The sequence below is a fragment of the Sarcophilus harrisii genome, chromosome 1 (assembly GCF_902635505.1).
Source record: "Sarcophilus harrisii chromosome 1, mSarHar1.11, whole genome shotgun sequence".
In the NCBI taxonomy this organism is placed as follows: domain Eukaryota; kingdom Metazoa; phylum Chordata; class Mammalia; order Dasyuromorphia; family Dasyuridae; genus Sarcophilus; species Sarcophilus harrisii.
Genome location: NC_045426.1, coordinates 670,924,950 through 670,939,271, shown reverse-complemented (window position 1 = coordinate 670,939,271; position 14,322 = coordinate 670,924,950). Strand labels below are relative to the sequence as shown.

The 14,322-nt window shown below is 49.8% G+C and overlaps 1 protein-coding gene across 5 annotated transcripts in view; it reads right to left on the bottom strand.

The window, feature by feature from the left end:
• LOC100924545 (mucin-16) overlaps positions 1 to 12,870 on the bottom strand; it is a 169,033-nt gene extending 156,163 nt beyond the window's left edge. For 2 of the 5 annotated variants that reach the window (XM_031948279.1, XM_031948280.1), the window contains exons 1-3: positions 3,195 to 9,600; positions 2,587 to 2,760; positions 1,111 to 1,203 (exon numbers count right to left, since the gene is read on the bottom strand). In XM_031948279.1, coding sequence (XP_031804139.1) covers positions 1,111 to 1,203; positions 2,587 to 2,760; positions 3,195 to 9,585 — 6,658 coding nt within the window. In that variant the 5' untranslated portion in view covers positions 9,586 to 9,600. Of the gene's footprint in view, positions 1 to 1,110; positions 1,204 to 2,586; positions 2,761 to 3,194; positions 9,601 to 11,354; positions 11,451 to 11,882; positions 12,079 to 12,441 lie in introns of those variants that run through there. The other 3 variants (XM_031948282.1, XM_031948281.1, XM_031948283.1) reach the window with 3 other exon arrangements.
• Between the last annotated feature and the right edge of the window lie 1,452 nt (positions 12,871 to 14,322).

The following is a 14,322-nucleotide window of genomic DNA, read 5'->3' as shown; positions in this document are numbered from 1 at the left end:
CTAGAGAGCTCCTAGGTTTTCTGCTTATAGAAGCTATAGTCAGGGCACTACCTGCCACTCTATCCCTAGTAGAGCAGAGATAGTCTGGTGACTGAGCAGTTGATTGGTTGGGAAGAGCAGAAGGATGGTGATAGGAGGGCTATCGGAATCATTAACAACACCTCTCTCCCCACTGCTAGCTGCTGGCCCTCTAACTGTACCCACCAAACTCCCCAAACTCTGTTACCTCTTTCTACCATCCCAACAGAATTTAAGCTCTTATCTCTTTTTTCCAGTTCAGTGGCATATATACATTTAGCATTGGGTAAATGTTTATTGTTGGATTGATTGTTTTCCCTAAAACAAGCACCTTTTGGATCTGGATTCAAAACTCAGCTATTGCTACTTGCTACCTGCCTAATCTTGGACATGTCCCTTTAATCTCTCTGGATCTCGGTTTCCTCATCTGTAAAGTGAGGGGTTGGATTCAGTAACCTCTAAGATCCTTTTAGCTCCAAATTTGTGATCTATTACAATGTTGTTAGCAGTCTTAGAGCTCAATGCTACTTTTCGAGATGTCATGCTGATTTAAGAATTGTTACTCTAACTTTGCAAGAGTCACTAAGTTACAAGATAGTTTAAGTCTTGAAGCTTAGCTGCAATTCCACATAGTTCCACTAGGAATTATAGATGGGAGAGAGTGCCATAGTAGGGGAGACTCTATCCATGTTCTCCAAGGTTGACTGGGAGATTCCTAAAGAAAGATCAGGTGGTATCTTTAGGAATTGACTAGTGGCTTCCAATTTGTGTTTTTAAAAAGGCATTTAACAGCACCAGACTCTGAAGCGATATGGCCTATTACAATTCACAAACCTGTCCATCCCAATAAAATTCCAGGCAAGTAGACAAGTAGAAGAAAGAGGAAAATAAAATGTGAGCCCAGAAAGAAAAGCTCTTGTTCTGATCTGATTAGTCTGAGTAAGGGATAGAATAAGGAAGCAGGCCTTCAGCAAATCCACTCACTTCTCTGACACTCGGCTGCTACACTGATGATTAGCTGGCCTTGAGAATACCTTCAGCTCTGGAGTGAGCTCCTTTTATATTAACAACAGAATGAAAACTTCTACTTACCCAGAGGATTGGAGGTGTTCACAGGTTCTAAAGGGTCACTTGTTGGTTCATCTGTACCCAAATGACCCGGGGTATCTGAGGAGGGTACTGTGCCTGAAGAATAGAATGGGGGAAGACACCAGGCTCAGTCATGTCAAACACATGAAGACGGTTGTGGAGGAAAATACACCATCTTTAACTCTAAATATATGTTGTATGCCTAGAACATGTAATATTACTTGCATAGGCTCCAGGATATTTTGTCTTCAAAGTTCTAGCCTGTCAGTGGACAATACCACATTTTTTTTAGACCCAACAAAAAAAATAATAAAATCCCATTTCTACCAACAAAAAAGGACAGGTAATTTTTATTTTATTTATTTATTTGCTGAGGCAATTGGGATTAAGTGACTTGACCATGTTCACACAGCTAGGAAGTATTAAGTGTTTGAGATCAGATTTGAACTCGGGTCCTCCTGACTTCAGGGCAGGTGCTCTATGTACTGCACCACCTAGCTGTCCCCAGAAAGGCAATATTTTAAAGCAGGATTCATAACCCTTTTTTATGATCCCTTGTAACAGTCAGTCTGATAAAGCCTGTGGATTCCATCCCCTTCTCAACATCATGTTTTTTAAATGTATACATAGGATTACATAGGATGTCGATCTATTGAAATATAGGTCTCAAAATTTAAAAATATATATATTTTATATATAATTGAGGGGGAAGTGAAATTATTATTTTAAAAAATAACAGTTCTCAAAAAAGTTTTTTTTCCACAAAACCCTAGGTAAAGGACCTCAGTAATCAAATTGGTATCATATCCAATCTTGACTCCAAAGGGCTGATGAAGCAGACAGCTCTCCTCAATAGAGAGGTGGTAGACTACTGGTGCAGAATGAGGTATAAACTCTCAGATACGGTTCATGCTTCTCTGACTTTTTCTTTTTTTTTTAGCAAGAGAGTGCTAAAGGATGAGGAAGTGAAGGCAATGTAAAAAGGCCTCAATACAATAAATTTAAGAGGAGAAAAAAGACAAGAGAGGGTGATATGAGAGCTTGAAAGTTATCCTCCAGGGAAGTGTGCAGGGGAGTGGACATGGGAGGACGTCTGGGGCACCACCTGAGACACGGTCCTGAAATCAGGACCAAAAAGTGGACCTGGAGAATTGTCTCTTTTTGTGGCTCTAACCTCACAGGCTACAGCCCACTTCCACTTTCCATGTCCTCCACTGGGCTCCCCAAAGGGAAGGCGGCACTGGTAGTGATAACACTAATAACAGCGAGCCTTTACATAGCCCTTCAAGTCCTGCAAAGCATTTTACATGTCATGTGTTCCAGTAGCCCTGTGAGCCATGAGGGTAGGTGACATTACAGATCAGGAAACCAGGCAGAGGGTCACAGAGCTAATAAGTGTCTGCAGCAGAATTTGAACTCAATTCTTCCTGGCTCCCAAGTGCTAAGCTCTTTCCACCACACCCCCAAGTGGTTACTTACTTATAAGGAGGGTGGGGTTGGCTGGAACAGTAGAGTCTGTTCCTGCTTCAGAAACACTGTTCTCTGTGGCTGGGGTCTCGAGGGAGGATGAGGCTGTTGTCTCTATTGCACGTGTCTTGTCCATCGGAGGAGGTGTCACTAGTTTGGATGTTTCCAATGAACCCTTTTCTGAACCTGTAATGCAATGCGACACAACACGTTCATATGATGTTTAGAATTTGCCAAGTTTTTTACATACATCATTTACACCCTCTGAAACAGGTTATTTTTGTCCCCACTTTACTGATGAAGAAACTGAGGTTCGAGTAAAGTAAGTGACTTGCCTATAGCTGCCCAGCTATAGAGCATCAAAGATGAGATTTAACCCAAGTTTTCCTGACACTGGGTTGAGTGGTCTATCCAATACACCACACTGCCTCTACTTCAATGATATTAACTGTCCTTGCAGCCCCATCTTTACTCCCCCCTACCATGAAGGAGCAGGGTCATGGGGGCTGCACTCATCCAGAATGCAGGGGCAGTGAAGGCTCAAGGAAGAGATTCACTTTGGGCTTAGATGCACTGGGGGGTCCCCAGGTACAGACCCCCAAGGGAAGGTACAGACTCACCAAAAGTGGTGACAACCAGGACAGGGGAGCTCCTGGGGGTTCCTGTCCCTGACTTTGTATCTAGGTTGATGGAAGATGGGGTCTTCCACAGGGGTGAGGTCCAAGTTACAGAAAGGCTGGTCCCTAAGCCTGGCTCCAGGGAGGGCGTGTTCTCCCCTAGAGACCTTTGGGCACCTGCTCCTGTTGCCAGTGTTGTAAGACCAGACAGCATTGTGGGAGGAGAGGCTACTGAGCCAGAGGCAGCTGCAGGTGTCAAGCTAGTTGTCAGTATCTGCTCTGGGGAGCTAGATGCCCCGCTGGCCGCCTCACTACCAGTAGGGTCACGTCCTATAAGGACTAAAGAGGTCAGGCTTAGAGTGGTCACTGCTGAGCCACGGGTGGTGGCAGGGATGGGATCTGCAGAGAAAGCCACCGGAGGGCTCTCTCCGACAGCATTGGCCAAGGCGCCTCTGGCCGTAGCTAGAGCAGATGAGGTGGTCAGAGGGAAAGCTGAGCTGACCTCTGGGCTCTCAGGAGCCGTAGAGTTAAGAGATGTGGCAGCTGAACCTGGCTGGGGGGTCACATTGTCTAAGGAGGACAGAATTTCCAGGAAGGAGGTGGTCAGGTGTGGGGCTCCTGCATGTGGGAGGTCAGGATGGTGAGCAGGCGGAATAAATTCTCTGAGTTGGCTCCCAGATCTCAGGTGTGAGCTCTCCATCCCGGAGCCAGGTAAACCCAGCTCCCCATCCCTGGGAGGAGCTCCTGATGAGATTGCAGGGGTTGGTACAATGAGGCTCTCTGCCGCAGGGAGGGCAGCACCTGCAGTACTCATGGTGACTTGAGCTGTAGTTGGGGACCTTGGGAATGCAGGGCTCTCTCCAGGGTTAACCACGGGGCTGCTGGTACTGGAGACATCGAGTGCAGTAGTTAGTGCCAAAGATGAGTGGGTTCTTGTTGCCAGGTTGGCCTCCTGAGCAGCTACAGTGTACTTTAGGTTGGTGTTGCTGACTGAGCCTCCCTTATGCCTTTCAGGAGGGCTAATCCAGAAGCCAGCTCCACTCTGAGTTGAGAGGGAAGTCCCGGGGGAGCCACTGTTCCTTAAGTCCAGGGTGCTGCCCGTTGTACTGCCCACTCGAGGGTTCATTGATGGCAAATTGGGATTTGACCATCTGGTTCTCACCATGGTCAACCCTCCAGTAGTGGCCAAAACTCCCGTAGAGCTAGTAGCCTGCTCAGAAGCTGTGGTCTCTGTGGAACGAGGGGATGGGGAGGGAGCTTCCTCCCCCTGTACTTCAGAGAGATCCATGGCACACACAACGGTGGAGGATGGCGGGGCAGATACGGAGTATCGCTGGGTCTCTGTGAAGTTGGTTCTTTCAAACCAAGGAGTAGCCAGATGCACTTCAGAGCTGGGGTGCAATAGCTGAGGGAGTTCTGGGAACTCAAAGTAAGAACTAAACCATGGCGTGCTCCTCCCCAAGGGGTCTGCAGATGGGCCAGCCCTCTGCAGAGCCGGGCAGGTATCCAGCCTCTCTGCCACAGTGGGCGAGACCAGAGTCAGGGTGGAAGCTGAGGGCCTGCCTAAAACTTTTGTGGAATGGAGCTGCGTGCTGGCTTGTGTCCTCCAACCAGACAGCATCCCTTCAGGTGCTGACTCAAGAGGTGTAACTAATGGACTGGGGCCTCCATCCTCAAGGTCTGAGCCTGTTGAGGCTTCTGAAGAGGATGCAGTTGGGAGGTCAACGAGGCCAGTCTCTGCCCCCGTATTTGGAAGGTCAGGACGATACACAACATCTGCCATCTCGCTGGTAGGGGTCGGAGAGGAACTTTCAGCTCCAAGGACGTCAGACTCCATCTCCTTGGCCACAGGAATGAGCTCCGGTGAGGGTGATGGAGTAAGGGGCTCTGGACAAGGAGGGCTGGTGGCAGAGGCAGTCATGGTGACAATTGTGGCTTCTGACGATCTAGAAGACCAAGAATCATCTCCAGGAACAAGCTCAGGCTCCTCAGCTGCTTCTCTGCTTGGTTCCTGGGGCAGATATGTCTTTGCTCCGATGCTTGCCCTTGACACGGTACGGCTTAGAGTCTTACACTCTGCTCCAAGGCTGGTCCTTGAGGTGGAATACATGAGTGTCCTATACACGGCTGATTCTGGGATGGCCCCTCTATCTGGATTTGTCTTCAGGTCAGTGTCTGGACCGAAAGGGTCAGCTGTCTCAGGGAAAATAGTACTAGCTTCTAAAAATGGACCATGGCCTCCTTCACCTTCTTGAGCCTCTACGTCGGTCAGGGAGGCCAAATTTGAACTTGACTCTGTGACGCCAGTGGCGAAGGCTTCCTTGGCTGATTTCTCAGAGATAGTTGCCTGCTCAGGAACGGTAGTCTCTAGGAAGTCAGCAGTGGCAAGAGGAGCAACTTCTATCGCTTTTCCTCCAGCCATGGAAGTGGATATTGTGATGTCTGTAGAGATAGAGCGGTTCATCTCCTCAAGATCGCCAAGAGAGATTGGGATTTTGGACCAAGAAGTGGCCGGATGTGCTATGGGCAGGCTGGTGTGTCGGCAGGTCATCCTGGGCACTGCACGCGGCATCTCACTATTGGGCGTGGTTTCTGTGCAGGGCACTGAGGTATCCCTCAGGATAGTGAGAGGAAAGGCAGCTGGGATGGGCTCTGTCTCTGCTTGGGCAGATGGCGTCTCTGGGACGGCGATAGAAATGGCATGTGCCTTAGCCGGTGACAGAGGAGAATTTGTTCCCGTGGCTTTGGCAGAGTGGGTCTCGGGAGCTGGGTAGGAAATTTCCTCAGGGAAAGTCTCCCTCAGAGTCGAGTCAGAAGGCACTGCCAATGGGCGTTGTCCCTCAGTTTCATAGTCTGAAAATGCTAAAATATCGGAAGAGGAAGTGGTCAAGAGAGTGGCCATACTAGCTTCAGCATCTACATTTTGGAGGTCTAGATGGCAGACAGATATGGAACTGGGGCTGATGCCTGCTGCCTTAATGCCGTGGATCGGACCTGAACCGGGGAAAGCTGAAGCCATCTTCTCTGTCTTCATGGCGCCCAAAAGGGCCATTGAGACTGATGAAGAGAGGGGATGTTTCAAAGAAGGACTGGGTCTTGTCCCAGACATGGTGAGAGTCACCGCTTCGATGGGACTAATGGACCTTGGAGTGTCTGTGCTTTCTCCAGGGATGGGCATAGAATCCTTGGCACCAGAGGATGCTTCTGTGCTTGGTGCTGGCAGAGGCTCCGTGTCTGCTCCGAGGTCAATCTCTGATATACAACTTGGAGTTTGATCTTGAGTCATGTAGACAATTGAGTCTGTTCTGAACCAAGTGGATCGACTTGACTTGAGGCCAAGGCTGCTTTCCATAGCCTCAGAGGTACCAGGAAAAACTTTGCCATTCTGTGGGGCCGGAACACTTCCCATGCCCCTTCCCTGGCGCACCAGAGCACTTGTAGAGGCCAAACTATAATTTGACCATCTGTGGCCCATCGTGGTGGCCATGGATCCCCTAGAGCTGGTTGTCTGCTCTTGACTTTTGGTATCTCTATGGTCAAAAGACGAACAGACGGCTTCCTCCATCTCTTCCCCGGTTGTAATATTGGTCACTGAACTATCTGAGGACTTGGAGGACGAGGAGACAGATGGAGAGAAGTTCCCCTCCTCTCTTATAGTGGGGAGGTTAAAAGAGGCCATCCTCTCCGACCAAGAAGTAGTCTGGTACACCACGGAGCCGGGATGCAGGCGTGCAGTGTGGGTTGTTTCTGGGAGCTCAGGGAGGGTAACCTCTTTCTGTTCTTGCTCAGGCACTGAAATATCCCACTGAATAGAAGATGTTGAACTATCAGCTGAGGAAGTGGTCCTGGGGGTGGCCAGATTAGTCTCTGAACTTGTGCTTGGGAGTTTAGAGCAATACAGGGACAGCAGAGACACATGACTGCCTGTGACATTGGTGTTGGGGCTCAGACTTACACTCTCAGTCTTAGGGATAGCCACGGTCACCTCCTCTTCTGCGCAAGTGACCCCCGATGAAGATAGAGGGGCAGCCGCTGTGAGAGGCTGCTGCGAAGAAAGACCACTGCCTGCCCCACGTGTCGCAAAACCGGGGGCTCGGGCTGCGGGAGAGAGCTCTGGGAGGGCCTTACTTCCTCCCATTGTGGGCACAAAGCTGCGGGTAGGAGAAGCTGCTGCTGTGGTCGGCGCCAGAAAAGAGCCTGTCTCTGCTTCAAGGTCGGCTCCCGTTGTAGCACCTAGGGCTTGAGCTTTGGTCACATAGGCAGAGGACTGTGTCCGGGGCAGTGCAGGAGGATGTATCACGGGGCCAGCGCCGCTCTCTAGACAGCCCGATGTCCCAGGCACATCCTCGCTGCTCTCCACATCTGGAGCACCTGGAGCATTTTCTTCATCCACCAACGTGGTCACGGCAGCCATCCCCGAGCTCAACCACTCGCTGCCGATAGTAGCGACGTCCGAGGTCCCAGACTCCTCAGAGTCCGCCGTTTGTTCAGGACCCAGGAGCTTTCTGAGAGCCATGATTTGAGAAGAAGCTTCCATTATCCGTGATTTCGTTATGACAAAGGATATCCAATTGTTCACACTCATGGAGGACGGAAGCCCGCAGGAGCTCTCCTCGGTTTCACTGATAAACTTTTCAAAAGGAGCTACGTCAAACCAGTGGGCCTGCGGGGACTCTTGGGGCATGCTGCCGGGCGCGGGTGCGGCCGCGGACGCAGGGGAGCCCCCCGGCGCTGCTGCCGTCTGCACCTCCTTGGGAGCCGTTGCGATCTGCCCGCCCGGCTTCTCTCTGACGGGAGATGGCACGTTTGTCAGCCCCGACTCAGGGCTCGCCTCTGTAACCCTGACAGTGCTGCTCTCTGGGGCTGCTGTAGGGGAAATGTCATCGGGAGAGGTCTCTCCTGAAGCTGACTCGGGAGACAGAACTAATTTCTCTGAAACGCCCGGGGACAGTGGACCTTGAGGACGGGGAGTAGACAAGGGGACGGCTCTATTAGCCTCTGCTTCTTTACTTGGGAGTTCAGGATAGGATTCGGACAGAAAAATGGGACTGTTGTCAGCGACCTTGGCTGCTGGGGTCAGGCTTGTCCTTTCAGTCCCGGGAGCAGTCGAAGTCATCTCCTCTGCCACGGGAGGGGCCCTTGGTGCCTGTTGCCAATCGGGGATTATGCCTTCTAACTTAGACATGGTGAGAACCACGTCTTTGTCTGTGTCGGGGCCCCCTGGGATGACTGCGCTTTCTCTGGCTGTGGGCATGGAGCCACTGATGGTGGAAACGGCTATTCGGGTCGGTACTGAGAAAAAATCTGTCTCTGATCCCAGCCTGGCCTCGGATGCGTTACTGGAGGTATGGGAGAGAGTTGAGTCGAGAATCGAGTCTGTGCTGAAGCCTTTAGGAGGACTTGTCTTGAAGCTAAGGCTGTAGTCAGTAGAGTTGGAAGTCCCTGAGGAAATGGTGCTGGCCTCTATGTCCGGAGTACTGTCCACTGTGCTGGACCTATCAGCCAGGACGGTGGTGGAGAACCAGCTAGGGCTCATCCACGGGATCTCGGTGTTGATAAAAGTCGAGCTGGTGTCAATGGATCCCGCTGACCTAGACCTTCCGTTGGGGGTGATGGGAACAGTGGGTGGAGTGGTCTCTTCACTCGTGTCAGCACCAGAAAGGCTGCTCCCTGAGCCAGAGGGTGAGGGGGCCATAGTGGAGAGAAAGGGAAGTGGGTCCTTTGCCGAGGGAGGAGCTGGGGCACCCAGGTAGCTGGGCTGCCATGTCTGGGTGATGATGGGGGTGTCTGTGGGCTCAGGGGAAGCGCTCGACCCTGCCACGTTCTCTCTTGTCCCTTCAGTGGATGAGGTGGCTACACTCGTGTCCCCTCCGGCAGTCTTAGGGATATTGCCCGGTAGAGTAGCAGAGAGGAGGTCTGATCCGGGTTCTGTCCCTCCCTGGGTGTCTGTCCTCTCTTTGGAGGTGGACATGGTAAACCGGGGGTCCAAAGCAGGACTCCCCCGTGTGACTTTGGCACCGAAAGCTGCAGGAGAGGAGGACAGAGGGACAAGGTGACTGAAGCCTGTCTCTAAGGGGGCAGAATCAACAGGGGGCTGAGGAGTTTGTGGTAGGCCGGGACCCTCACCAGTAGTTGTGCCTGCTCGAGGTGTGGGAGAGGAAACTGTCCCCAGCAGGCCAGTCTTGGAAGGAACGCTAGAGCCTGGGCTGTTGGGAGGCACAGCTGGGATGGGAGAGACGGAGGTGGTTCTGGCGCTCTGGGTCACTCCTTCTGGTGACGTCTCAGGTGGAGGGGAGATGGTTCCTGTCGGTGGCTTGCTCCTTGGGCTGCCGGTAGCAGTAGACCCAGTGAGGCTGGTGGACTTAATGGCAGCAGGGCCAGAAACTGTCTCCATGACAACTGCCCCTGTCGGAGTGTCGGAGATAGAAGCTCCCTGCGTGGAGCCAATCACAGGGATGCTGGAGGGCTCTGGGGATTCTCTGGTCATAGGACGTGTAGCCGTGGCGCCTCCTGCCCACCCCCAGCTGCTGGGCAGGCCTAAGGCTAGAGGGGGGCTCCGTGAGGGGTCCGGTGGGGAATTACTCTGACCCCCGCGCCCATTTCCTCCCTGTGTGACCCCTTCTTACTCCCAACCTCCTACAGCACAGTGGCCCTACCCCTGAATCAGAAGATTGGCTTCAAGTCCTGACTCTTAATTTGGCGATTTGGGGCAACTCCCTTCATTTGGCCTAATGTGGGAGGGAGCATGTTGTAGCAGCAACAGTGTCAAACTCGGATAAAATGGACCCCTGTGGGACTTGACTTAGAAATCCATAGATTAACATTATCTACACTTACTTATCTATGTGGTGCTGTTTTATTTATCTGTGTTGTATTGTGTTTTTATTTATCTATGTTGTGTTTTTATTTATCTATCTTACATTGTGTTTTCATTTATTTTGTTAAATTTGTTAAATATTTTGATCTGGTTTGGACCATACTGGGGAATGGACTTTGAATATGACAGGCAGTCGGCAGGTCTTGGGTTTGAATTCAGCTTTAAACACTTAAAACATTTATTAGGAAAGTATCCGGTGCTTAAAATGTGCCAGGTATTTGACTAGATGTGTGACCCACAGCTAATAAAGGCAAACCACTTTATTCAACTCAACTTGAGAATTCTCACCTATAAAATAAGGAGGGGCTGAATTGAATTAGTTTCCCAAGATCCCATTTGTCCCTTGAGACCTGAGTGTGCTCTATACCCATAACATGTTCCAAAAGGAAGAAACTGGGTATGAGGCAACCATCTTCTCATGCCATCGGGAGGGATTGGAGCGAGGACAGGGGGTTTCATTGTCTGATGTCAAACTTTCCCATTAGAGACTCCTTTTCTGCCCCTAGCAATAAATTGGGAGAGCTGTGTCATAGTGCCAGCCCTGGAATCAGGAAGCCTCATCTTCCTGAGTTCAAATCCAGCCTCAGACACTTACTAGCTGTGTGGCCCTGGACAAGTCACTTCACCCTGTTTGCCTCAGTTTTCTCATCTGTAAAATGAGCTGGAAAAGGAAATAGCAAACCATTCCAGTATCTTTGCCAAGAAAATCCCAAACGGGCTCATGAAGACTGAAATGACTGAGCAACTATTATAACAACAAAGCAGTAAATCAGTATAACATCACCAAAAAGCAGAAAACAGGAACCTAAACAAGATAAATTCTTCACAAGACATGGCCGTGGTTGTCATCAGCTTCAGCAAAAAAGCAATTTCCAATGGAGAAATGAAGCATTTATTAAGCATCCACTATATATGCCCGGCATTGTGCTAATCATTTTATAATTATTTTCTCATTTTATTTTCAACACCCTTGGGAGAAAGCTATTATTATTACTACTCATAGTAATTATATATACTATACTATTATATGATTATATTATGTACAATATACTCATATTAAATTATTAACCCATTTTACAGATGAGGAAAATGAGGCAGACAGTTTTAAGTGATCCTTGAGAGATAGCTATTATTATGATCCCATTTTACAGGTAAGGAAAATGAGGTAGACAGAGGAAAGTAACATGCGTGAAGTCATGCAGCCAATAAGTATCTGAGGCCAGCTTTTGAGTTCATCTCCAAGCCCAGCACTCCATCCATTGCACCAAATTGCTGCTTTTACTCACCCGTGGGGATGGCAGTGGACACTGTTGCCAGAAGGTTACTTGTCGAAGCTGTCTGATCACTAGTTCTTGAGAGAGGCAGCATACCCGCTTTGCTACCTGAAGAAAAGGATGTCAGAAGTACCAAGAGATCAGTCAATATGAAGGAAAAGAAACTGTTCCTGTAGGTACTAATCCCAAAGAACAAGGAGATAAACAATGCCTTCCATCCCTCTTTCTCTCTCTCTCTGGTCTCAGGAAACTCCACCACCAAAGCCCTTTCTTCTGTTGGACAACAGAACACTCACCACAGATCCGGTCATTACAGTCACCAGTTCCTGCCGACAGTAAGAAAAAGGTAATTTTGCCCCAAGCCCACCTTCCCACTTAGTGTGCAGGGAGACCTGAGGGGCTACATGGGTCCAGCAGACGTATCCCCAAACACGGACCCTCTGTAGAACAAGCCAAGAAAGTCTTGCTCCAAGACTCCAACTCAGTCTTTTTTCCAAGGTCCCCCTGCACCATTCCCTAAAGGGAAGTTTGGAGCCTTACTTGTCAACAACAGAGAGGTAGAAGGAGTGGAATCAGGAGCTGTCTCTTTCTTCGGGGTGCTGCCCACTCTCACTGTGGTCTCTTGCAGGTGAGAGACCGGATGGTTAGCAGCCATAGAGGTAATGGTAGCTTGTGTGGATGATCCTGCAGTGTCCTTCTCTGATCCTGCAGTGATGCTGGCTGTCCCAGTGGCCCCCTGAGAAGGCATAGCATCAGGAGATGCTGTGCTTACCCAGGATGCAGGAGGAGTGGAAGTGGGAAAGCTGGATGAAATCGGGCCCAAAGACATATGGGCAGTCATTTCAGGGAAGATTCCAGAAGACAAAGGCTCCTGAAATGGAGTAGGATCCAGGGAGGGAGAGCTCCTTGCCTGGGAAGGAGGGCCTTCTGCAGAGGTAGCCATATTCATCTCTACCTGCAGAGCGCTGCTGCCAGAAGCCGAGGTCGCTGACAGTGGAGGGACTGACGTGACTTTGGAAGGGGGTACACTCTCTGCCACGGTTCTTGTTGTCAAGGTTGTGAGCCTAGAGGGAATTGTCTCGGTGGGGCTGGAACCTACCTTCAAGGGGGTCGTAGCTAAGGGAGTAGACCAAAGCAGGTCTGTGCTTGTCACTCGGTCAGATGTGACATCTATTCCGGAGTCCTGGTGGGGAGGAGAAAATGTGACAGGGGGAATCCTGGGGACCGCTCTGCTGGACGTGGGGCCCGGAGACAATGAGCTCTCCCCCCACCTTGGGGCTGGAGTAACAGATATACTTGTCCCAGTGCCTGAGACCTTGGAAGTGGGAGGGGATGATGGAGAAGTCTTGTTAGTCCTCATGGATGAAGATTTAGATGGCTCCACAGACATGGGAGTTGTTGAGTTTGGGCTGGTCCCTACAGGAAATGAAGTGACAGGTACGCCTGAATCCAGAGATTTCACTGCAGAAGCATTCGGGAGAGTGGACCGGCTCCCACCAGGGTCTGGACTTGACGGCTCAAGGCGGGTTGTGGCGTAGGAAGATGTAGCCTCTGGACCAAACTTGCTTGTCATGCTGGTTGTAAAGGTGCTGCTCATATCTGTGGGGGTTGAGGAGGTTAGAGTGGCTGGGAAAATATATCCCTTTTTATCCCCTGGCCCTTCTTTATTTCTAACTGGTGCTGAAACATCAAGGAATTTTTGAACTCTGGACAAAATCAGCCTCCTATTTCCAAGGAGAGTTTATTGTAGCACTGGGGAAAGGAGATCTTGTCACACCCCTGAAATAATATCATTAGTCAACCCCCAATACCTAGGAGGAGGGAGGAAAAGCAACAGGTGGAGAAGGTGGGGGTGGCCATAGGTGGACCCCAGAAGAATGTCCTCTCAACAACCTGGGAAATCAAGCAAGGGAGCAGAGTAGCAAGCTAGTGGAACCCCTCAAGGGAGAAGCCTCCCAGTCCCCTGTAAATATCACCACCTGTGCCAAGGCTCCATTCACCCTGAACTAGTTATAGGACAGTATCTAACCAGCGTTACTTTCTCCAGTGGATGAGATGATGTAGTGGAAACTAGAATTTAAGAATCAAACTCCAGCTCTGGTCTCAACTGCCCAAGATTATTGGATCAGAACTAGACACAGAAGCAAACTCAGCGTCCATCTGGCCCTATCCCCACCTCATTTTGTAATTGAAGAAACTGAAGCCCAAAGAGATAGTCTCTGGACTTGCCTCTAGAAACACAGGTCTGTCATGGCAGAGGAGGCCTTCAAACAAGTCTTGTGAGTCCAAAGAATGTTCTTTTCCCTATACCACACTGACTCTCACCTTGTGACCTTCTCAAATATTTAAAGACTTTCAAAGTCTCAAAGTATCATGGATAGAGGAGCTGACCTCCAGGTAAGGAAGACATGATTCAAGTCCACACCTGGACACCTGGACAAATCATCGAGACAATCTCAGCATCCCCACAATTTGCTACAAGTTACGAAGCAGGTTTGTATCTGGCTGGTGAGAGGGAGTTTCCTGATTCAGGAGTTTCCTTCGTCAAGACAATCACAGATCCACATAGCAATAAAAGCATGACACCCCACGCTAAGGGCCAGAGGTTGCCCTTTAATTTAAGGGCTCAGTGCTGAAGTTCCTCCAATACTGATGTATCATCTCTGTGGTTCAAAGTTTTATCTAATTTCCCCAAGAAGAAATATCCTCTCTCTAGCCTTGGCTGACACAACTTGCAAGATACGAAACTCCTCTCTCCTAAAGTAGTCTGTTCAAGGGATGTGGGGGGGGAGGGGGGCTTAAATATGTTGCTTCTTAGTGTAGAGAACTCCCAAGTTCCCAAGTAATGATCCTTTATCAACAGGAGTCAACACCTTCTCTTTATCATAGAGAATTACCTATTTTCTTGACCCTAATTGTCACCTCTTGGCTGAAGTGCTTTGCCCAGGTTGCCAAAGCCAGTATGTGCCAGAAGGACTTG